This window comes from Mauremys mutica, chromosome 1 (assembly GCF_020497125.1).
Source record: "Mauremys mutica isolate MM-2020 ecotype Southern chromosome 1, ASM2049712v1, whole genome shotgun sequence".
Lineage (NCBI taxonomy): Eukaryota > Metazoa > Chordata > Testudines > Geoemydidae > Mauremys > Mauremys mutica.
Genome location: NC_059072.1, coordinates 312,450,874 through 312,474,290, shown reverse-complemented (window position 1 = coordinate 312,474,290; position 23,417 = coordinate 312,450,874). Strand labels below are relative to the sequence as shown.

Here is a 23,417-nt window from a genome sequence, read left to right as displayed (position 1 = left end):
CAAATTGGTCTAAAATCAACAAAATGAAATTCAATAAAGACAAATGCGAAGTACTACACTTAGGGGAAAAAAACCAATTGCAGAACTACAAAATGGGGAATAACTGGCTAGCTGATAGTATTACTGAAAGGGATCCGGTGTTTATAGCAGATGACAGACTGAACCTGAGCCAACAAACAGGCTGCAGGTGCAAAAAAGGCTACTGTTAACAGGAACGTCAGATGCAAGGTGGGGGAAGTAACTGTCCTGGTCTGCTCAGCACTGGCGAGGCCTCAGCGGGAGCACCGTGCCCCGTTTTGGTCACTACACTTTAGGAAAAATATGGACAAATTGGATTAAGTCCAGAAGAGAACAACAAAAATGATAAAGCATTTAGAAAACCTGCTCTATGAGGACAGGTTAAAAACACTGGGCTTTAGTGCTGAGAAAAGACGACTAAGGCGGGACCAGATGAGAGTCTGCAAATACCACAAGGGGTGTTACGAAGAGATGCGTGGCTCTTCCCCAGACATCAGCTCCTCCTTAGCGCCTCCCCTCCTCCCCCGTTTGGGGTCCAGCCGCTCCCTCGCCAGGGCTCCGGGCTGCTCCCCCCTGGGAAGGGAAAAGCAGGGCCCCGCCCAGCCAGGGGCTCCGGCTCTCTCGGGGGCTGCCCTGTCTGCGGTGCGATGGCCCCGACCGGGCCAGTGTGTGCGGAGCCCCCTGGGGCCGGGAGGAGGCTCCCGCGGGGGGCTCTCGCCCCACTCTTGGGGGGGCTCCCTCTCTCCGCGGGGGGGGGTCTCGCCCCACTCTCGGGGGCGGGGGGCTCCCTCTCTCCGCAGGGGGGGTCTCGCCCCACTCTCGGGGGGGCTCCCTCTCTCCGCGGGGGGGGGTCTCGCCCCACTCTCGGGGGGGCTCCCTCTCTCCGCGGGGGGGGGTCTCGCCCCACTCTTGGGGGACGGGGGAGCTCCCTCTCTCCGCGGGGGGGGGTCTCGCCCCACTCTCGGGGGCGGGGGGCTCCCTCTCCGCGGGGGGGTCTCGCCCCACACTCGGGGGCGGGGGGGCTCCCTCTCTCCGCGGGGGGGGTCTCGCCCCACTCTTGGGGGCCGGGGGAGCTCCCTCTCTCCGCGGGGGGGGTCTCGCCCCACTCTTGGGGGGGCTCCTTCTCTCCGCAGGGGGGGATCTCGCCCCACTCTCGGGGGCGGGGGGCTCCCTCTCTCCGCGGGGGGGGTCTCGCCCCACTCTCGGGGGCGGGGGGCTCCCTCTCTCCGCGGGGGGGGGTCTCGCCCCACTCTCGGGGGCGGGGGGGGCCCGCTGGGCTCCGCACTCACCAGGCTTAGGGCTGCGGCCGCCAAGGCAGCGAGCGCCGCGACCGCGTCAGCCAGGAGCGGCTCCATGGTCCATGCCCGGCGCGGCCCTATGGGGCAGCTCCAGCGACGCGGAAGCGGCTCCCGGACGCGGCGCTGACAGCAAACCGCTGCGGCGAGAGGGGTCCCTCGTCAGAGCGGCCGCGCTCCACAGCGCCCCCTGCCGGCCGCTCCCGCGCAGCCAGCGCGCGCTCCCAGCGTGCCACGCGGGAGAGGAACTGCGCACCCGACCCGGAAGTAGATCGCGCACGGGCGGAAGTGAGACTATGGCGGCCGGATTCAAGTAAGTGACGGGGCGAAGCAGCTTCTTGTCCCGGCCTCGCGTTCGCTCCCCCTCCGCCCGGGAGCCGAGCCGGGCCCGGCGCCACCAGTCGCCTCAGCGGGGCTCTCTCAGCCCCGGCCTTGGCCGCGCGCGGAGCCGGGAACGCGGCTGCCTGGAAGCTGCCCGGGGCCCAGGCCGCTGCCGAGCCCTCAGGCCTGGCGGTGACAGCGGGGCCGCCGGTGCCAGGCTGTGGGCGGGTTTAGCCTTCAGCTGGACCGACCCGCTGCCTGCTCGTGCCGTGCCGTGCCCAGAGCTCCGCCAGGCCCCGCGGCTGGGACCCGCCCCCGGTATCCGCTGCGCCTGCTCTCAGTGCGGGCGGGAGAGAAACACACCGCCTAGGAGACCCTCCCCCCCACTCCGGGCAGAGCCGATCCACCCTCTCCTGGTTACCGGTGATCGTGGAAATCGAGAGCCTCAGGGCACGTGTCCTGCATGCGCTTGGCACATGTGTAACCTTATGCATGTGAGTAATCCCGGTGAATTCACTGGGGCTCCCCCTATATATTACAGTTTTGCACAAGCATCATGCTATTTATGGCCCTTACGGTCTATTAGAAAATCAACATTTTATTTTCCCCTCTTCCTACACAACATATAAAAAGCAACTTAGTTTATATTTCGTTACATCCAAATGTATCTATAGTCCAAAACTAAAAACTTAGTTCAGAGGCGGTTAAAGCTATTAAGGTTTTAGGTCAGTAATAGGAAAGTGCCCTTTTAGTGTCCAGTGAAGGGGAGAGACCAGCCCCTTACCTCGTTACACCCCCTCTCAAATTATCCACTTTCAATGCAACATTGCAGTCCACCAGAGAAAAGTTCCTTCTGCTTCAAGGAGTTACAGAAATGCACTATTCTTCCCACATTCATAAGCCTTGTAGTGTAACTCACACCCGTAACTGCTGTCTCATACTTTTGCCAAAAAGCATTTCATTCCCAGTAATATAGACCCCTGGATAGGTGAAATAGTTTTTGGGTAAAGTGAGATTGCAGGTTAAAGATTTTTTTTTTTAAAGTTAGAGCTAATCTTAACGAGCTAAGGTATTTTGAAACATGTGGATGTCTGTCTATGCCAGAGGAAAAGTCTTGGTGGAAGTCATAGTAACTATAATATCTTCCTAATCAAAATAAGGCCCAGGCATTAGTTGCTGGAGTGGAGGGATCCATCTGGAGACAGTTAGAGGAAAGTGGGTGTTAAGTGTAAGGACTGGTTGGACAAGGAGTCTGTTCACAGGCATTTGGGGAAGGGTTGTTTCTGCATTGACCCACCTATCTTTTGCTTCTTCCCTGTGTCTCTCAGTCAATTAAATGGGGGCATAGTAGACAGGATTGCCTGAGCCAGTGAGGAATAGCCCTTATGTCCATGCCAGTTGGGGATATCTCAAGGAACACCGACAGGGATTAACGTTACCCTTGTGCTCGTAAATTGTCAGAACTATGTCGGGTTTATGTTGTCTTGGAAAACATAATAAAAGTTCTCAGAGTTACTATTTCCATGACTTTTCTCCAAAAATATTTGTTTGAACAAAACCTGAGAAGGCCTTCTCTCTTGGAAATGTCGTTTTAATGTCTGTGCTGCAGTGTCAACAATTTCTGGCTGTGGAATATTCTGTTTTAGTTTCTATGTTTGCTGTCTTAGCAACTCTCTGATTTGAAAAATTGTGTCACCATAAGGGATATGCAGAAACAGCCTGCAGCATTAAATTCTTTGTTAAAATGCTGTTGTCATACTACATACGTTGGCGTATTTGTAACTTCTTTGAAGAAAAGGATTATTTATTTATGCTCCAAATAAACATAGGTAGATGTAGGATAAATATAACTTGAATTCTTTAATTTTATCTTAAATTTGGTTAAGGAAATATTTGTGTTGTAAAGAGAGGCCCTGAGACGCAAAGTATAGGGAAGGCCTGGAAAATAAGAAGCGATAAGGCCAGAAGGAATAAAGTAGGGAAGATATGTGGTTCAAAGAATAACTAGTGGGATAAGGTGAAGTTTCTAAAAAGAAGGCTTCTGACCAATAGGGGTGACTGCAGATGGTTTTAAATAAAATAAAGAGAATCTGTCTTAAAATGAGCCAATATGGTCCTTCACCAACTCGCACACCAGTGTTCAAGCCTATGTGAACCCTGGTGCAATGGGAAAATTGTTGGGAGAGCAAGGAGGAGGGGAAGAAAGCCCTCGGGAAGACAGGATGTTGTACATTTCATTTGAATGAAGACTGAAAATAAGGGTGAACTGTCTCAGATTTGACTTCAGCTGAAAACCAGTAATTGGCAACGACATCACTTTGTGAAAGGGCATAAAAAGTAAGCTTTTAAAGGGTCCATTGCTAATACCTGCCTGATGCCATGGCAGCTGACCAATGTGGGTCTAAGCACTGGATTTAGCTCATTTGTAAGTATATTAATGAAATGCTTATAAATGTTTTGTTACTGTTTGGATGTGGTAAATTGCTTAGTATTTAGGCTTTTGGGGCATGTTTAGAGCAACTACATATTGGCCTTTGGATTAAATAAAGGAATTTATGCTTAAATTGGTTTTTGATTTCCCATATTAATAATTTAAAGTATTAATACCAACAGTTGAGCAATGTGTGAATCAAAAATCAGATTTCAGTATGTTATACACATTTTACAATAGGGCTCGGAAAACTTATATTGTAAATTCTTCAGGTACCAAATAATAATACAAAGGTGACACCCCACTGAAAATTTTAAAAAGTGGTAATTTTTGAAGCAGTCATGTTGTGTATGCATAAACCAATTAATCATCAAACTTTAACCTGAAAAATTCAAATACTACGTCAATTTTAATTTGCAGTATTTCTTAAAAAATATTTAACATTCCTATCTCAATCAGATCTCTTATGCAGCCATAACTATGGTATTGCTACAAACTCCATCATATTATTAGCTTTTACAGAGTCTCAGTTTTCAAGCTAGGGCTTTTTATGTATGCCAGTGGTTCCCAAACTTGTTCTGCCGCTTGTGCAGGGAAAGCCCCTGGCGGGCTGATCGCGGCTCCCAGTGGCCGCGGTTCACTGCTCCAGGCCAATGGGAGCTACTGGAATTGGCGGCCAGTACATCCCTCGGCCCATGCGGCTTCCAGCAGCTCTCATTGGCCTGGCCCTGAACCGCGGCCATTGGGAGCCACGATTGGCCAAACCTGCGGACGCGACAGGTACACAAACTGGCCTGGTCTGCCAGGGAATTCCCTGCAGAAGCAGCAGAACAAGTTTGGGAACCACTGATCTATGCAGTTACATAACCTGCTGTAAAGGGTGGGTTCTGATGTGGGATGATGGAGTAGAGTATCTCTCGCTCCCATTTTTCAAACTTCACTCTTTCTAACCCTTTTTCAAAGCCCTTGCCACAAGGCAACCATGCCTTCGGAACCTATGAGTTCTGGTGTCAAAATTATCAGAAAGAACATTGTAGAGGGCTCTAATCCTTCTGAAATTGTCACTCACTTGGCTAATGTGCTGTCTCCATAGCATTGTCAGCCAAGGAACAAAAACAGAGCTTGACTCTGAAACTCAGATGCCCACTGAGTAACACTTGCTTTTCTGCTAGACTTTACTTAGCCATGTACTTTGTAAAACAGATGATGCATATGAATTGTAAATTTTGTGTCTATTTTAGAACTGTGGAACCTTTGGAATATTACAGGCGATTTTTGGTGAGTAAAGCATCATATATACATAAGTTAAATAGACTTAAAATATATTTTTCTCATAGAGCTACTGTACCTCTGTTGCTGTTCTCTTTAAATTATACATAAACTCCAATGGAGTTTTGCTTTTTCTTAAAGCCTTTCGTAAAAGAAAATCTTTCAAACTCTTCAGGACAGGAACTTTCTATTCTATGGCTCCTGTGGCACCTTATAGACTAACAGACGTTTTGGAGCATGAGCTTTCGTGGGTGAATACCCACTTCGTTGGATGCAAGCCTTGCATCCGACGAAGTGGGTATTCACCCACGAAAGCTCATGCTCCAAAACATCTGTTAGTCTATAAGGTGCCACAGGATTCTTTGCTGCTTTTACAGATCCAGACTAACATGGCTACCCCTCTGATACTAGTCTATGGCTGTGATCCTGTGAGTGCTTATGTACATGTGACTAGTTTCATTGGCCTCAAAGGGACTGCTAAGTGGATGAAGTTAAACTTGCTTAAGTGCGTACAGGATTGAGGCCTTGGTTTGTACAGTGCCTTGCACAATGGGCGCCCGACCAGGGTGGTGGCTTTTAGGCACTACCAAAATACAAATGATAAATAATATCACTGACAGTGTCCTTGAAAAAGACAAATTCTAACTCTACATTAATAATGCATGTTAAACAAAAGATAATAGAAGATAATAAGATGAAAGCAACAGCATGGATTGTCAAGAACAAATTGTGTCAAACCAACCTAATAGCTTTCTTTAACAGGGTAACAAGCCTTTTGGGAAGTGGTAGATGTGGTATATTTTGACTTTAATAAGGCTTTTGATACTGTCTCATATGACAGTCTCATAAACAAACTAGGGAAATATAACCTAAATGGAGCTACTATAAGGTGAGTGCATAACTGGTTGGAAAACTGTTCCCAGAGAGTAGTTATCAGTGGTTCACAGTCAAGCTGCCAGGGCATCTTGAGTGGGGTCCCACAGGGATCAGTTTTGGGTCCAGTTCTGTTCAATATCTTCATCAATGATTTAGATATTTATAAAGTTTGCAGACAATACCAAGCGGGGAGAGGTTGCAAGTTCTTTGGAGGATAGGATTAAAATTCCAAATGATATGGACAAAATGGAGAAATTATTTGAAGTAAATAGGATGGACTTCAATAAGGACAAATGCAAAGTACTCCACTTAGGAAGGAACAATCAGTTGCACACATGCAAAATGGGAAATGACTGCCTAGGAAGGAGTACTGCAGAAAGGGATCTGGGGGTCATAATAGATCATAAGCTAAATTGAGTCAACAATGTAACACTCTTGCAAAAAAAAAAAACCAAAAAAACCCCCCAAACCCATCATTCTGGGATGTATTAGCAGGAATGTTGTAAGGAAGACACGAGAAGTAATTCTTTTGCTCTATTCTATGCTGATTAGGCCTCAGCTGATGTATTGTGTCCAGTTCTGGGTGCCACATTTAAGGAAAGATGTGGATAAATTGGAGAAAGTCCAGAGAACAGCAACAAAAATGATTAAAGGTCTAGAAAACATGACCTATGAGGGAAGATTGAAAAAATTGGGTTTGTTTAGTCTGGAGAAGAGAAGACTGAGAGGGGACATGATAACAGTTTTCAATTACATAAAAGGTTGTTACAAGAAGGACGGAGAAAAATTGTTCTCCTTAAACTCTGGGGATAGGACGAGATTCAGTGGGCTTAAATTATAGAAAGGGCGGTTTAGGTTGGACATTAGGAAAAAAATTCCTAATTGTCAGGGTGGTTAAGCACTGGGAGATTGTGGAATCTGCATCATTGGAGATTTTTAAGAGCAAGTTAGATAAACACCTGTCAGGGATGGTCTAGATCTAGATCATACTTAGTCCTGCCATGAGTGCAGGGGACTGGACTAGATGACCTCTTAAAGTTTCTTCCAGTCCTATGATTCTGTGACTATATACACCACTGCAGCAACATCAAGTAACAGGTAAGTCCAGGATGTCTGTGGTCAGTTTCAACCCCTGTAGATGTGACTACAGAAGTAATGTAAGATAACTTGGGAATGATACTATAAACAAATACTATTAAAGTGATATATGTATTAATCAAGCCAATAATTCTTTAATTGTGAGAGGTTATGATGAATGTAAGAATTTTGGTAACAATCCATATGTGTGCATCAGTTTTCTTGTGTTCTTTGTGCTGCTATACACTGAACATAAAAGGAAAGGCATGAGGTGTTTGAAGCGCGTAGTTGTCTGGTTGGAGACCAGATATATTAACATAAACTGAATAGAACTTACATATGTGACTGTATTATTTGGAAGCAGGGTTAGCAATTTCCCAGGAAAAACTAGTTTAGGATAGGGCTCTGATAAATACCAGTTTAGACCAGAAAACTGAGAAATGTAAAATTATTATAGTATACAAATAAAAATTACTAAGAAATATTTACCACTGTCGTTTGCAGTATTGTTGCACCACACAAAACAAAAGCGCAATAGAGATTTCTTGAGGCAATTACTCCTGAACACATATTGACCGACCTCTTTCATCTAAAATATGCAGGAAAGAAATTGTCAACTGAACAAGAAGAAATTGCAAGGCTTTCTGCCATGTTTACTTGCATGTAAAATAGAAGCAGCTTCGTATCCAAAATCAATGTTTTCATCCCATATGAAGGAAACAGCTTCCACTGTAACATGGTGGAAAAATCTGAAGAATGCTGATATTCCATCTGACTTCATAGACCTGGTAGTGCAATTGCATCAGCATCCAGCAAGTCTAGCAAGCATAGAACAACCCTTTTCAACTTTGGTTACATCTATTCAAAATTGAGAAATAGATTTGGTCTATTCCCTATGTCAAATTTGGTCTTCTGCTACAGAATGCTGTGTAGCCAAATGGACCTGGACTGGTAGTCTGCTACTCTGCATGCTTCTGATTGCTTAATGCTTCAAACCTACAGCTCTGCATGATTCATTTTCTTATTATCCCATGTTTTTTACTTTTTTTTATATAATAGAGAAAACTATGAGAGTCATGACATGTATAACTTCCTTGAGAAAATGCCAAGCCAAAAGGCATGCAGACATTCCAATGTTGAGTATTACAATTACATATATTAGTAGTATGCCCACTGCAGTTTTACTTTTTATTTGTTTTTATTTTATTAGAATCTGCTGTCTTATGTGACCAATTTAAATATGTAACTGACGCTGAGTGTAATGTAGTGTGCATTAATGATACCAGTTTGAAAATAGAAAATGCCTTTAACTGGGACTAACTAGTTTTTCCTGGGGTAATAAAACCCCTGCTTTTATGTGGTAAAACCACTCCTGCTAAATGTCATCCCACTGCTGCCTGGGAGAGATAATGGGAGCCTCAGTGACCGTGACATTAACACTTAATGCCTGGGAAGCCATACAGTTGGGGCTGTGAAACAAAGGATAGACAGGTCTGAATAAAACAGGTCTTAAGGTTGCTACTGTGAACAGAGGACACATAGATAGAGAGAACGGAGATGGACGTCAGTATCCAGTCATGGCAAAGCCATTGCTTCCACCAGTGTATATACTCTTTCTTAAGCTTACTTTTCCCATGCTAACCTAAAGACTCCAGGTGCTGTATTCCAGGTTACCAATCAATGTTACCTTGGTTTTGGAAAAAGTGCCTTGCCCACTGCAGTTACTCACTGTTTTGCATTGCTCCCTACGAAGAAAAAAGCCTCTCTGGAGTCTAATCTTGGTTGGATTTGCTTTGGAGAGCCTGGTGAGGAACTGTATGCTAGAGCCTGAAGGCTCAGCGTAGGAAGTGTTCAGGTCATGTGGCCTCCCCTTAAGGAAAATTCTGGGCCCTACAATAAAGGGATTAGTCCTAGGAAGCTGTTCGAAGGCCTGTGCGTAGTATGGACACTAAATCTGTGACAGAGATCTTCACTGATGGTTCACCATCTACTTAAATCTAGACTGTCCCTTGTTGTGGATCAACACCCTTTCTGATTGAATTTGTGTGTTCAGTTTATGTTGTGAAACATCTGAATAACTATGTTGATTGGCTTTTCTGGACTTGGGCCCTATTTAGATATCTAAAGTATTTCCATCTTAAAAGATGAGCAATGTTAAAAAAGGTTAGTTTAAAAAATTAAACAATGCAGACATTTGGAAGTATTAATTCAGGGTTATCAATGAATATTTCTTCTCAATTTGGCTCTGGGTACTGAAAAATTAGTTGGTCTTTTTGATGATGTCACACCTGTGAGTCAGTTTCTTATAGTGCCACAAAATTCACAGATTGCCACTATATTCATAGCAATTTACTGATTGCTTTGTCACTGCACCACTGATATGAGGTATTGCTTTTGTTGCTGAATGTCCTAAATAGCTGTAGGAAAGGCATATACTACTGAGCCTTGAGATGCTTTTTCCCCTACTGGACTATACATTTTTTAAAGTAACTACGTTTTGGGGCTGTAACCCAGATCACACTAAATTAGACCAAAAAGCTCACCAGCATACAAATCTTTGAGTTTATCCTATTGGTCTTGTCATTGCAAACTCCCATATGAAGATAAACAAAAACTTTATCATTATATACTGTTGATTGTGTAACACCATGAAAATGTCGTTTAACTTGAATTGTGTAATGTTTATGTTTAGAAAGAGAACTGCCGACCTGATGGAAGGGAGCTAGGTGAATTCAGAACAACCACTGTCAACATAGGTAAGTGTTTAATGTTGGGAAGTGCTGGTGACTGAATCGAATGGAGTCAGTTTTTATACCTGGAGTCTTTAATGAATGGCTAATCTATTTCCACAGAGCTTGATTTCAGAAGAACCAGGGCTGACATTCTGTGTTGCACCTCAGAGAGGCACAGTACAGACTCTGCAGCCCAGGGATAGTTTTAAGCCATTGTTGCACCCTCTCATTCCGGGGCTACTCAGTGAACACCCCCGTTGCTCCCCCAAAGCATAGTTTAAACAGCTATGGATGGCTGTCTAAATTAAGGTAGCTTCCCTGTCTGCCTCTGGGCCACAACATTTCCCTGAATCACTGTGGTCCCATTCCCCAATGTGCCACTCCTGCCTTCAGCTTGATTCTAGGACACCCCTATATCAGGACTTGCACGGGTGTGTCAGAAGGTGCATTATGGCTTTCACAGTTCCTACATTGGAGGAATTCTTCATGACCAGATCCAGGGCATTTAGAGCCCTTCTGTGCTGCTTTGGCCATTTTACCTGGCATAAAGGTAAATTTTCATCCAATAAAGTTTTGACTATTACTAATTTAGAAAAAATGAATCCTTCAGAACCTGCTAATTAAAATAGAAATATAAAAATGCATTAGTGAATTAAAAACACGATTAAATATAATTTCTGTATATATAACCATTCAAAATTAAGTTTAGCCAAAAAAAAGAAAAAGCCCTTACTTTTTGCAAGGTGAAATGAAGCTTTTGCTAGGTAAGTGCTAAAAACCAAATAGGACATTCCATTATTATATATTTTTAAACCAAATCTGTTGTCTTACTTAAATAATTAACAAATGACAAGTCTAAAAATATATTTATTGAGTGGTGCATTTCCCATTCTTTCCATGTAGTGAGAAGTTTGCACTTTGCTTTGGCAAAAAGCAAATTAAGCCCCACAATAGGCCCCTCCTGCCAAATTGTAGTGCTTAAAGCAAATTGTGGTTCCCCGATGGTGGAAATCAAATTGCATCATTTAGCAAAATTGCCAGTTTCTCCTTTCTGGCCATCTGGCTTCACCCCTATGGTGTCTTTCACTTACTTTTTCTTTATTTTTAATCCATGTTTTATGCGCATGTGTGCATGCACTCTGTCCACTTCTCTGCCTGCTCTGTTTCCATAATGGCTTACACACTTCTACCTACTTTCTCCTTTATTCATTACACCTCCTTTGGAGGGTTCTCCCCTCTCTTCTGTCCCTCCTTTCATGAATTTGCTCTCTCACCCAGTTCTTCTCTGTGGTTCTTCTTCCATTCCTCCTCTAGTCTCCCTGCTATATATGCAACTCCTGTACTGCTGAGTCTGCTCTGTTCATCACTTTTCTCTGATGTCCTAACATCAGCTGGAATGGAAAGTGCTTTTTTTTTTAATAAGTACGCCGTCAGATTTTTTTATAACATCCAGGCTACAGCAGTTTCCCCATAAGATTATGATAAGGCAGAGAATGGAAAACAAATCAGCAGTGCTAAACTAAGGGTACGTCCAGACTACCCGCTGAATTTTGCGGGATCGATATATCGCGTCTCATCTAGACGCGATATATCGATCCCCGAACGCGCTCCCGTCGACTCCAGAACTCCACCGGAGCGAGTGGCGGTAGCGGAGTCAACGGGGGAGCCGCGGACGTTGATCCCGAGCAGTGAGGACGGGAGGTAAGTCGGGATAAGATACTTCGACTTCAGCTACGGCATTCCCGTAGCTGAAGTTGCGTATCTTACCTCAACACTGCCCCCCAGTGTGGACCAGGCCTAACAGATCTTGCAACCCCTTACTTAGACAAATGTCCTTCCTCATAAGAATATCCCTAATAACTTCACTAGCAGACTGCTGAAAGATCTTCGTTTTGCCTCACAAAACTGGAAGGGATTTAGGTGATAGGGAACTGGACCAGAGGGGAAATACAAGGTAACCTTGTCTGTAAAACAGTCAAGATAGGGGAAAATGCTGGTATGTGCATTTTAATGTATAATATAAATTCAGCAGTCTGTGAGGATATTATGGTTTCTCACAGAATCAAGTAGAAAAGCAGCATAAAAAAAGTCTTCGTATTAGATTTGAAAAGTTCTGGGTAATCCAGTACTTTGAATCTCTGGTATTCCACTCACCCTTGGAATTTCCAAACATTTAAAACACACCATGTACTATGTCATTCAATCTAAGTGAGTGGTATGGAAGCTAAAACTGGTAACTGTCCATGTGAAGATGGATATTGTGTTAAAGAGCTTTCTGAGGGAGCAGACTGAGATTTTATTATACACTTTCTCTTTTCAGGTTCAATTACTACTGCAGATGGCTCTGCCCTGGTGAAGTTGGGAAATACTACTGTAATTTGTGGCATTAAAGCAGTACGTTTACTTTTTTTAGAGACTGAGAAATAATAGTTAAGACTATGTTTTAGTCATGAGTATTTTTAGTAAAAGTCATGAACAGGTCACAGGCAGTAAACAAAAATTCACGGCCCGTGACCAGTCCATGACTTCTACTATATACACCTGACTAAATCTTGGGGAGGGGGGCAGCCTGGGGGTGCCGTGGGTGCTCTGGGGTGGGGCGGGGGGGTGGCCTGGGGGCACCGTGAGTGCTCTGGGGTTGTCTGGGCGGGTGCCACGGGTGCCCGGGAGGGGGGCGCTGTGAGTGCAGGGGAGGGGAACTGGGACCCCTGCTGGTGCTGGGCGGGGGGGAGGAGGTTGGCGGGGCTGGCAGGCTCCCTACCTGACTCTGCAGCTCCCTGGAAGTGGTGACATCCCTCAGTTGCTAGGCGGAGGTGAGGCCAGAGAGGTCTGCATGCTGCCTCCTCCCCAAGCGCTGGCTCCACAGCTCCCATTGGCTGGGAACTGCGGCCAATGCAAGCTGCAGGGGGCAATGCCTGCAGGTGGAGGCAGCGTGCAGAGCTCCCTGGCCGCGTCTCCCCCTAGGAGCTGAGGGATGTCACTGCTTCTGGGGAACCCTCCCTCCCCCCCAAGGTAAGTGCTGCCCAGAGCCCTCACCCCCTCCCATGCCCCAGCCCTGAGCGCCTCTCCCCACAACCCCTGCTGCCTCTGGAGGGCTGGGGAGGCAGGCCAGTGGCTGCTGCCGAAGTCACGGAATTCATGACAAACTCGCAGCCTTAATAATAGTTAATTTAACTTAGTTGATAAAACCCCTATTTATTAAGTCGAAATTAATATGCCTGTCAAGTACATGTACATTTTTTCACAGGAGTTATTTTGAGGATTGAAAATTACAGGTAGAATTGCACAAAGGAATTAGGGTACAATAGAGAGAGAGAGAGTGAGTGTGCGTGCATTATTTGTGTAAAGATTTGTTTGGCTCTTCTTAAAGAAAACAAAGACCTTATTTTTGTGTACTAATTATTTAGTTTTTGTGATGATTAGTGATCATTGATAATGAAACAAATCCTCTTCTCTTAAGGGAGATGTTAATAAGTATAGCTGTGGAAAATCTAATTATAATAGTCTAAGATAAAACAACAAGCAATTCATTGAAGAAATGATCATAAGTAGAGTAGCTGGAAAATCTAGCTTGGTTTATAAAAGCATTTTGGCCAGACAAACCTTTGAGCCCTTTTGGAAATAGGATTTCTAAATTATATTGAACATCTTTTAAAAAGTCTTTTCAAACCAGTTTGTAGATACAATTTTTTCTTCCCCCTGAGTTTTGTTGTTGTTTTTGCTTTTACAGGAGTTTGCAGAACCCCCAGCAGAGTCCACTAATAAGGGATATATTGGTAAGTTTTAGAGCCATGTCAGTTTTCTCCCTTTTTAGAAAAACAATAGCATTAGTTATTTGAGTTAAATGCTTTTAGTGAGTGGGAAGAATCCGATGCAGTAAACATTTAAAACAAATAAATCACATTAAATAATTGCATTACAATGCACAGAACCAGTTTAGGCAGATGACACATGGGGATGGTCTTTTTAGAGGTAGGTGACAGGTTAGATAAGGAGCACTAGTTATGGGATTGAAGGTTTCTAGCAGCAGCACAAGGCAGAGGCACAAGGTGGGATTAAGTCCTGAGCAGGGCTTAATAGGCAGCTGCGTGGCCGCACAGTTTACAGGGAACTTAGATGCAGACTTGATTAATGTTAACAATTCATGATGTTGGCTTTCATTTGAGATGCATGGTACTAAGAAAGAACATAAAACTGCTGTATACATTTTTATTATTTTTATTATTATAACAGACTGTGTATTTTTTCTTTGTTTAGTTCATAACTAAATATTTTTGATTTCTAGTTCCTAATGTGGATCTACCACCCCTCTGTTCATCAAGATTTCGTCCTGGACCTCCTGGGGAAGAGGCTCAAGCAGCTAGCCAGTTCATTGCAGATGTGATTGAAAAGTGAGAACCACTATACTACAGTTCAGTTATGAACACAATTATGGGGAAGAATTTTATTTCTTAATTTTCTGTATCATTTTGTTTTAGTTCAGAAATAATAATGAAAGAAGATCTGTGCATTGCACATGGCAAGGTAAGAAAAGGTTTGGTGTTAATGCCAATGTCTCAGAGTGAAGGGGGATAATCATTTGTTAGCAGGTTTCAAGAAAATCCTTGGGCTTTTGGGCTACTATTCTTGTTTTTTGTTAATTTTGGTACCTGCACACTCTTTGGGTTACATCCAAAGTATAAGGCTTACGTGATTTGATTACTGAAATCAATATCGATGGGTGTATCAACTATATTTTTGAAAACATTATGCTGTTTATGCAACTCCTAGAATGCTAAGTACATTCTTGCTTTGTAGTGTTTGATTCAAGAACTCATTGCAACAGTGTCTTTAAACGCAAGAGTTTAGTAAGATTCAAGGAAGGAACAGGTGATGATATGGATAATTCGAATGTCCAGAGATAAAATAGCAAATGCAGAAAACAAATTTTGGAGGGTTTAAACCAGTCCCTAAATATTAGGGATTAGGATGAGATCGTCAGAAGGGGCAGATTATCCTACATCTGTGCATTGTGAGATTTGTGTTCCTTCCTTGAAGCATCTGATGCTGAGCTCTCTCAGAGACAGGCTACTGAAGCTGGGGGACCGCTGGTCCGATCCAGTATGGCAATCCTGTGTTTATCATCAGAGTTCATATACAACTACTTTGGCTTCCCTGCTTTTGTACTAGGAATTGACTGTCTTTTTGAAGCACTGGATGTTGCTTCAAAAAGGCTGCCCCAGGTGAGTCAGTGCACCCCACTGCACCCCATTACACGGTCGTCGGGATTCCCTGTCGAGTCAAACAGTTGCGGTCGGAGGACTCAAGACCCCTGGCGGGGCCGAGCAACCAAGCAGTCCGTAGACCCTGGGGTGGGGCAGAGCAGTGGAAGGCTTGGACCCTCTGGGAGGGCAGAGCAAACGCTCAGTCCGTAGCCCCTGAGCCTCCTGGCTGGGGCAAACAATAGCAGTTGGGTTTATATTGGGAGTGCCTGGTAGCCATGCCTAATGGCAAGTGCAAGGTGGGAGGGGGTAAGCAGGGGAACCCAGGCCCACCCTACTCCTCCGGGTTCCAACCTGTGAAGCAGTAAATTCCCTATTACGGGTTCAAGCATTGGCTTCTGACACATTCCCTCAGTCACTTCTTACCATAAGGCCCATCTCAGGCATTTCCTCGGCTGGCAGCGGCTCTGCATTCCCATCAGTCTCCACCGTCAGCTGATCTGGGTCCAGGGTCCTGGCAGCCTGGAGAGTCAAACATCCTTCCTCTTCCTCAGTCAGCCCCGACTGAACTGGGCTGCCTCCTTTTATCTGTCCCTTCCACCTGGAGGATGCGCAGCAGGGGCAAGGAGGCATCGTCTCCTGGGTCCACAGTGATTGGTCAACCCCCTTGGCCCAGAGCGGTGTTGATACACCCTGTCACATGGCCAAATTTAGCAAAGCTGCAGGGAGGTGAAAAGGATACCCCTGTGGTGTGCCTGCCATGCTCGCTGCACGCAACGGTCTATTCACCCTTTGGAGTTTGTTTTGACTAGGATTTAAAGGTGTGTTGTCAGAAGGTGTTAGCTAATGTTAATTAAAACTCCAGTTTGGACAAGGCAGTGTAGATGTTTAAAACATGCTAAGCTGGTCAAGTTGAATCCTGGCTTTTTGCTTTTCATTGAAAACCTGAAAAAATTTCATGAAAATTTTTGGGGAAAAAAACAGTTTTTCATTTTTTAAAAATATGTTTTGTTAAAAATACTTACAATTCTCCAGCCAGTTTTAAACCTGAGTATCACTTACTTTTCCTAGAGGAATGACAAAGACCTCCTTGAATTCCAAGGTGTGTGTTTTGTTTTTCCTTTGACAATAAGGAGGCATTTTGGATAGGGAACAGAAGAGGTCCATGTTGCAGCTTTGATCCACACATCTTCAGTTCAGATTTTTGTATCGAAGTCCTCTCTCTGTTATCCTACTTTTTAAACTGAATTGTCAATGCCTCTTGCCATGTTTAACTGCTGCTCACACTAGTGGACAGCAAACTTTATTTCAAACTGCAGATCCAATGCTCATGGAGGACTGACGGGCTGGATTTGGCTTGTGGACTGTTATGTTTTCGTGGCCGTGAAAAACACGTCATGGACCATGAAATAAGCACTTCCCCGTGAAATCCAATGTCCCCATGTTCCTAGGATCACTCCAGCAAAGGGGGCTTCTAGCTCCGGCTGGGCTGGGGAGGGACAGGACTTGTCCATCCCTGCATTGCTGAGGGGGGGACTAGACCCATCTCCAGGTGCCTCCCCTTGCTGCAGGACACTCTGGGACTGGGCAGCGGCCCCAGAGGTTCCTGCAGCTGGAGGAGGCTTGTGGAGTTGCATCCAATCTTCCCTGTACTGCTGGGAGCACCCCAGCAAAGGGGGCTCCTAGCTGCTAGTCTGGGCAGGGCTGTGGGAGGATAGGACTTGCTCTTTCCCTGCAGGGCTGCTCTTGGGTCTCTCCCAGCTGCAGATAGCTCTGCACTCTCTCATCCCCACTCTGTTCAGCTCTGAAGGCAGCACAGAAGTGAGGGTGGCAATCCCATGACCCCCCTACAACAGGCTTGTGACCTCCCCCCCCCAATTCTTTTTTGGGTCGGGACCCCCCCCCAGTTACAACCCCCTGAAATTTCAGATTTAAACATCTGAAAACGTGATATTTACCAATTTTCAAATCCTGTGGCCCTGAAATTGACCACAATGGACTGTGAATTTGGTAGGGCCCTAGTTATGTTTAATAGCTCAAGTGTAAAAAGTCCATATATACTTTTTTCTGACATACCAAATATTAATTGAATTTCTCACCCATGTTTTTTTAGTGGTGGTAGAAGACATTCTTTTTGTTGATAAAATACAATACAGTGGCTGACTACAGACTGCTATTTGCACATAAATAACTCCTTTTAAAAAAAAAAGATTTTTTTCTGACATGACCATAATGCATAAATGTGTGTGATGTTCTTTGCTGCCCACTCGGTACAATTGCTTCCTCAGCCACTTCTTAGCAACATCAATCCTAATAATCTGGTGCTATGCTTAGGGAATTGGGTTTGGAGTAGTTCAAAGGCTATGTATTTATGTTTGTTATTAAAGGATCAGAGGATGGTTCTCTAGCTTAATGTGTATTACCATTGGCCTGTAACCTGAATTAGTGTGATACCGGCAGTTCAAAGGCTATATCAGATCTCACACATGCAAACTTTGTTTCTTAGCTTGCTTGGGTTCTATACTGCGATTTCATATGCTTGGACTATGATGGAAACATTTTGGATGCCTGCACATTTGCTTTGTTAGCAGCTTTAAAGAATGGTAAGTGTCCTATAACACACAATTGTTAAACAGATTACATTCATGGGATAAACGTGTTAGTAGGAATCTGAATCATGGTGAACAGTCTGTTGCTGATTTTAATTTCCCCAAGAACAGAATTTTTCAGCAGTTAGAACCCCCATCTTTTTATTGAACTATTGAAGCAATAATACAAAGAAGAAATACGTCACTAAATTGATGTCATAGATTTGTATATATGTTATTGATCAGGTTGTGGGCTACCTTGCTTACATATGCTTCTTGCACATTGTATTAATCTATTATAGGACTGATAGTTTTTCAGAGCAATGCCTTCAACGTACCAGAAGTTTGGACACTCCACTATTGATCATAAGCAAAATTGTAATATTCAGTACACCAACACCTAAGTGAAACGTTACCTGTTCGTGTTATTCAGTGTAAGAAAACTAAGTTTTTATTTAATCACTTATATTTTGTGTGATGCAAACAGGAAAAATATTTAGAATTTATGACTTGCTCACATTTATCACTGAAGAGATCACAAAAGCAGGATCACAGAGGAATAGAGAGAAGCGATGTAGTGATAGGGAAAAGACATGCTATTGTGGGATTTTTTTTGTTCAATGTTGTACAGATAATGTACTTGCAATGTAGAAAGTGCCAGTATGGAGTGGTTTTTTTTTTTTAAATTTCAAATGTATTTTTTTTTACAACTGATCGTTTATACTTGACTGACTCAGAACAAAATAATGGGCTCAAAAAGGATAAGAGTGGCATCTGTTATTTTTATAGAAAACAGGTGTCCCATATTGTCTGATTTGGGACCTGCGGTCAATAGGAATTGCAGTTGCACAGTCCCATAGAGATTGGTGGATGTTAACAGAACAGTTCATAAAGTATTCCTTTGGGGATAAAGCCCAAATTATCTTCAGCCAGTTTAATATCATACAATTAATTGGCCTCTTCCCTTTCAGTACAGTTGCCAAAAGTTACTATAAATGAAGAAACAGGTTTGGCAGAAGTCGATTTAAAACAGACAAATCCTTTGAATATCAGAAAGCATCCAGTTGCTACATCGTTTGCTGTATTTGACGAGTAAGTTGGTAACTGATAAAATGTATACTTGTTTAAAAAACTGACAGTGTTGCCAAGAAGCTGTTGTGGCAAAATCCTCATGCAGTTATGTCAGTGCACCTCATGGACCAGCCAGACTTTTCAGCTACTCTAATTCAGGGCTGATTATTTTGAACTGTTACATAGTTTTATAATATGAACAAATGACCACCAGATCAGAATTAATATTACCAAACTTTTCCCTGCAACTGAAGCCAGATTTGAACTCCAGATTTCACAGCTTAGCCATATGGAAAGTATTTTAATATTAAAAGGTACTTGAGAGGTGTAGCTGCATGATGTTATTGTATTTATATACCTTTCATCCCAAAGAGTTTAACTAACATGTACAAATCACTACATCGACTACTGAAATGCAAATACCTCTGGCCTACAAGGTGACAATTTTTCAATAGCTCATAGCAACAGTTCACAACAGTTTCAGAACAGAAAGTAAAGAACTCATCCAGGGATTGACATAGATAGAATGTCATTACTCTCCAAGTTAACATCCTTAGACCTAAAAGGGTTGCATGTTGTCAGGCTCTTTATTTTGAAAACTATCTGAAAGGCTCCTTACTTGAAATCTTTCTTGTTGTTTTTTCCACTAAAATAGCAGGATTGGGGTACAAGTGGTTCCCCAGGCCAGACTTTGCCTCTTGAGTGGAAGAGTTTTGTTGTCACCAGCACTTCCTAATTGTTATAGCCCAGGCTATAACATTTCTGGCAAGCCCAGAATTACAGAGGCTGTTAATTCCCAAAGGGTAAATGTAAAGTCTGTTTCACTCTTCAGGGATTCATTCATCTGCTATAAATTGCTTGTAGACGGTTTTCAGTTACTTCAGGCCCTAGTATCTTTTTGTCAATAGTAAAATGGAAGTGTGTAAGCTTCTAAGTATAATAACTGCCAGCTAAGAGAGGTTCTAAAACTAGCTGCAGAGCAGTGCTGATAGTATGCTGCAGCTCTTTTCAATAGCCACAGTCAACAGGAAGATATCTTTCTGTTTGTCCTCTCAAAAGTATTTACAGGCAGCTCCTTAATATCATTAATGTGGGAGAGAGGATTGGAAAACATGGTATACAAATACCTAAACAGTAAGAACTCTTTGGATGAACGGCAGTGTGTGCAAAGCAGTAGTAACACGTAGGAGTGTGTGCCTATGGCACAAAAACATCAATCAGCAACTGGAAAAGTGGCACTGGAAAAATGAACAATGAAAGAACCTCCTTCCTTCCCTTCACTGAAATTGTCTCATGTAGAACAAGCAAATGTTTTTTGCAGGTTTCCTTTATCAGTAACCTGGGGTGGGGAGGGAGGGAAGGAGCGGGTACCCTGGGCTGAGGGGTTATGTACTGAGATCGAGTTGTTCTGTTCACTACTTCGTGAAAGTTGAGGCAACTGCCCACTTTTTATGCTGCAGATCATATGAAAGGCATTACCAAATCAGAGACCTCCCCACTTTCTAAAAATGAGTTGCAAGTAACATGTAGGATAAATGCATTCCCTTGGCAGTGTGTCACTATATTCAGTAGATCAAATTTAATTACCTGGACTTTAAAATAGACTTTTTTTGAATAGTGTGGAATTGGGAATTCACATCAGACATTCCCAATAATAATTTGCACTGTTATTTATAAACATTTTGCACGTTCAAAAAGGTTATACTAAGATATGGATAAGGCTGTATATGACCCCGATTTCTGAGAGAAACTGTGCGTGTTTAAGGGTTTTAGTAAAAGTTGAGGTCTTTGTCATCCTGTCCCATTGACTCCTTTATGAACTTTTATTATTTGGCTCTGTATCTGTCCATTGTAGTACAGGTTTCTGAAGGACTAAACTATTTGATATTATTAAATGGTTCCAACAATTTTTATTGTGGAATAAACAATATTTAGTCAATTTTCCCTTTAAAAATTATAAATGTTGCATTATTTGCTGTGGAAAAAACTAATTTTGGGTCTTGAGAAATCAATAGCCTTCATCGCAGGGGTAATATTTTTGATCGCTTCCTTGATTGAACAGTGTAGTAGATCAAAATACTGTCCTTGATTCTCTTTCAAAGGGTTCACTAAAAATAAATATACATGCAAATAAGAGAAATGGGTTTTATAAGTACATCTACAGCAAACGGAAATAATGGTGTTTTCACTTAGTTTTCTGTTAACAGTAAACAATCTTACAGCATGTAGTCACTGTTTTAAAAGATTTGTTTTACTGTCTGAGTGTTACTGTAGTAGCTGTTTTAGTGCTGCAAATTGTAGTTTCCTGATGAGGGCACACATTTTTAAAACCTCTACATTTAAATTTTAATTCTGTTTACAAACCTTCAAACATCCAATTGAGTTCAACATTGAAGTTCAGTAAGGGTTTGCTTCTCCCCATGTTCTTTAAATTAGGGCATCCTGATGACAGAACAGTGGATGTTTATAGAATGCTTCCAGAAGTGCTATATTCAGCTAAAAAAATACTCACTATAAATAAAACCTTTAAAAAAGTTAGCCGAAGTGACCCTGGACAAATTCATCTTAGATTAACCTTTTCCTAGCTGACTGTTTTGTATGTGAAGGTCCAGTAACTTGTAGACAAACATCTCAGCCACCTCTGGATTCTTTTATTTTAAAGCACAATACTCATTGTTGATCCGACGGCAGAAGAGGAGGACCTGGCAACTGGAACTGTAACCATTGTAATGGATGAAGAAGGCAAACTATGTTCTGTTCATAAGCCAGGTATTTTGCAAAATTACTACAAGTTAATTTGACAGGCAACACATTTAAAATTAAACATTTGGAATCAAATTCTACCTACAGATGGCTGTTATTTCAGTAGTACATGCTGCATAGTAACATTATTGGCCTTTAGCATGTAGTGCCCTCTTAATACTGTACCTGTGTCAGACAGTGCTCTCAAAACAAGTAATGTTTTTCTTCACTCTTAGTTGAACTATTTCTTAAATGAATGTTAATACTGCAGTCGTCTTAAAAATAATCTACAGTATTGCATTTTGCAAGAGCTGGTGTGGCTGCTGCAAGAAATAACCTTTTCCTTGCATAAACTGTCTTCATGACGTGGTTAGCTAGACTTGCTGTAGAGGTGGGCTCTTGAACCTAGGTCTTCTATTGTGCTAGTAAGATTTGATATTTAAAGTAAAACAATTTTCTTAAGGAGAATTGCAAATTAGACCACCCTGATTCTTAAACAGTAATGTAACCCGCAGGACTGAAAGGTTTTAAAGTTTCCATTTGATAAACATTTTAAAGAAAACAAACTGGAAAACCAAGCTATTACTTTCAATTTGGGGGGGGGTTCCCCCCCTCTTTTTTAGGTGGAAGTGGCCTAGCAGCAGCAAAACTTCAAGACTGTATCACCCGGGCCGTTACAAGACACAAAGAAGTGAAGAAGCTGATAGATAAAGTGATAAAAAGTATAAAACCAAAATAAACGTAAGGCAAGGTCTCTTCAAAATGGATTTGTAAAAACTGTATTTGTTAGAGTGTTCACCAACCTTTTATACTAAATAAACAGATATCAATACTACATTTACAAAGTTCATCTTTCTAAAATGTATCACCCTTATACTATGTACAGTGCTGCTGAATGGTAAAAAATACAAGGTAAACATCTTGTTAAAAGTATGAAGTGACTTGCAAAAACCGAACCCTAGCTTTTTGTTAGATGAAATTCCTATTCTCCATAGAGTTGGATTCCCGATACAGTTTATACATATCAGCATTACTTCAAAAATTCATTTTCCCATCAGCCATTTCAAACACTGATTTTTTTTAAATTTTTTATTTTGAGCTTTCTTTAAAAAAAGAAAAGTTTTAAAAATCACCTCTGCGTTTATTTTTTTTTAAATATAAACCCCCCAAGACTCAGGACTTTGGAGGGGTCGGTGAGCCTCTTTTCCTTTTACTTTTGGACTGGCTGCCTGAACGTTGCTGGTGTCGTAGCTGAGCTGCTTGTGCTGCTGCTGCTGCCATAGCCATTTGATGCTGCAAGAATCGCAACTGCTGCCGTGGGGAAGAAGGGAAAGGGAAAAAAAGCTTGTTATATTAAATTTAACGCTACCTTTTACCGCAGGAAGAATGACAGGAAAGAACAAGATGGGGTAATTAAACTGAGGAAGCACTGAAATGGCATAAAAAAGGAATACCACATAGTGGGACAATGAGTACAGTCAAGCAGCACCAGTGGCACAGAAGCCTGCTGAGGGCGTTTCTAACATTTCACAGTTAAACTTTGCCCTTTGTGTCTGTCGCAGTAACTGCAGTAACTCAGCAACTTCAGTAAACATTTTAGTTCAGATGATATATTCAGCATAATACTTAATATGATTTCTCTATTTAAGTCTCCCTCATTCATGCAATATATTTTTGTCCTAATATTGCAATGATGTATTCCCTATATAAATATCAGGATGGATAACATTACTATGTTAAAAGAACGCTTTGCCAGAGCTTCCTTCTTAATGTATTAACAGTAGCCGTGCAATGTG

At 42.6% G+C, this 23,417-nt stretch overlaps 3 protein-coding genes across 20 annotated transcripts in view; 1 reads left to right on the top strand and 2 right to left on the bottom strand.

The window, feature by feature from the left end:
* ALG5 (ALG5 dolichyl-phosphate beta-glucosyltransferase) overlaps window positions 1-1,523 on the bottom strand; it is a 51,965-nt gene extending 50,442 nt beyond the window's left edge. The window contains exon 1 of one of the 2 annotated variants that reach the window (XM_045015537.1): window positions 1,308-1,523. In XM_045015537.1, coding sequence (XP_044871472.1) covers window positions 1,308-1,373 — 66 coding nt within the window. In that variant the 5' untranslated portion in view covers window positions 1,374-1,523. The remainder of the gene's footprint in view (window positions 1-1,307) is intronic. The other variant, XM_045015546.1, reaches the window with a different exon arrangement.
* Window positions 1,513-22,458, top strand: EXOSC8 (exosome component 8). Of its 2 annotated transcripts, none has more exons than XM_045015571.1 (11): window positions 1,513-1,626; window positions 5,307-5,343; window positions 9,980-10,043; window positions 12,340-12,413; window positions 13,750-13,795; window positions 14,305-14,410; window positions 14,498-14,543; window positions 17,727-17,823; window positions 18,780-18,900; window positions 21,542-21,648; window positions 22,245-22,458. In XM_045015571.1, exons 1-11 carry the CDS (start codon window positions 1,610-1,612, stop codon window positions 22,358-22,360), a joined length of 831 nt encoding a protein of 276 aa, XP_044871506.1. In that variant the 5' UTR covers window positions 1,513-1,609; the 3' UTR covers window positions 22,361-22,458. The 2 variants fall into 2 exon arrangements, with proteins under 2 accessions (XP_044871506.1, XP_044871515.1); XM_045015580.1 differs by lacking the exon at window positions 1,513-1,626 and adding an exon at window positions 8,347-8,404 and having other exon boundaries at window positions 5,320-5,343.
* SUPT20H (SPT20 homolog, SAGA complex component) overlaps window positions 22,385-23,417 on the bottom strand; it is a 57,688-nt gene continuing 56,655 nt past the window's right edge. For 13 of the 16 annotated variants that reach the window (XM_045015393.1, XM_045015426.1, XM_045015418.1 and 10 more), the window contains one exon: window positions 22,385-22,932. In XM_045015393.1, the coding sequence (XP_044871328.1) occupies window positions 22,795-22,932 (138 nt within the window). In that variant the 3' untranslated portion in view covers window positions 22,385-22,794. The remainder of the gene's footprint in view (window positions 22,933-23,417) is intronic. The other 3 variants (XM_045015436.1, XM_045015460.1, XM_045015443.1) reach the window with 1 other exon arrangement.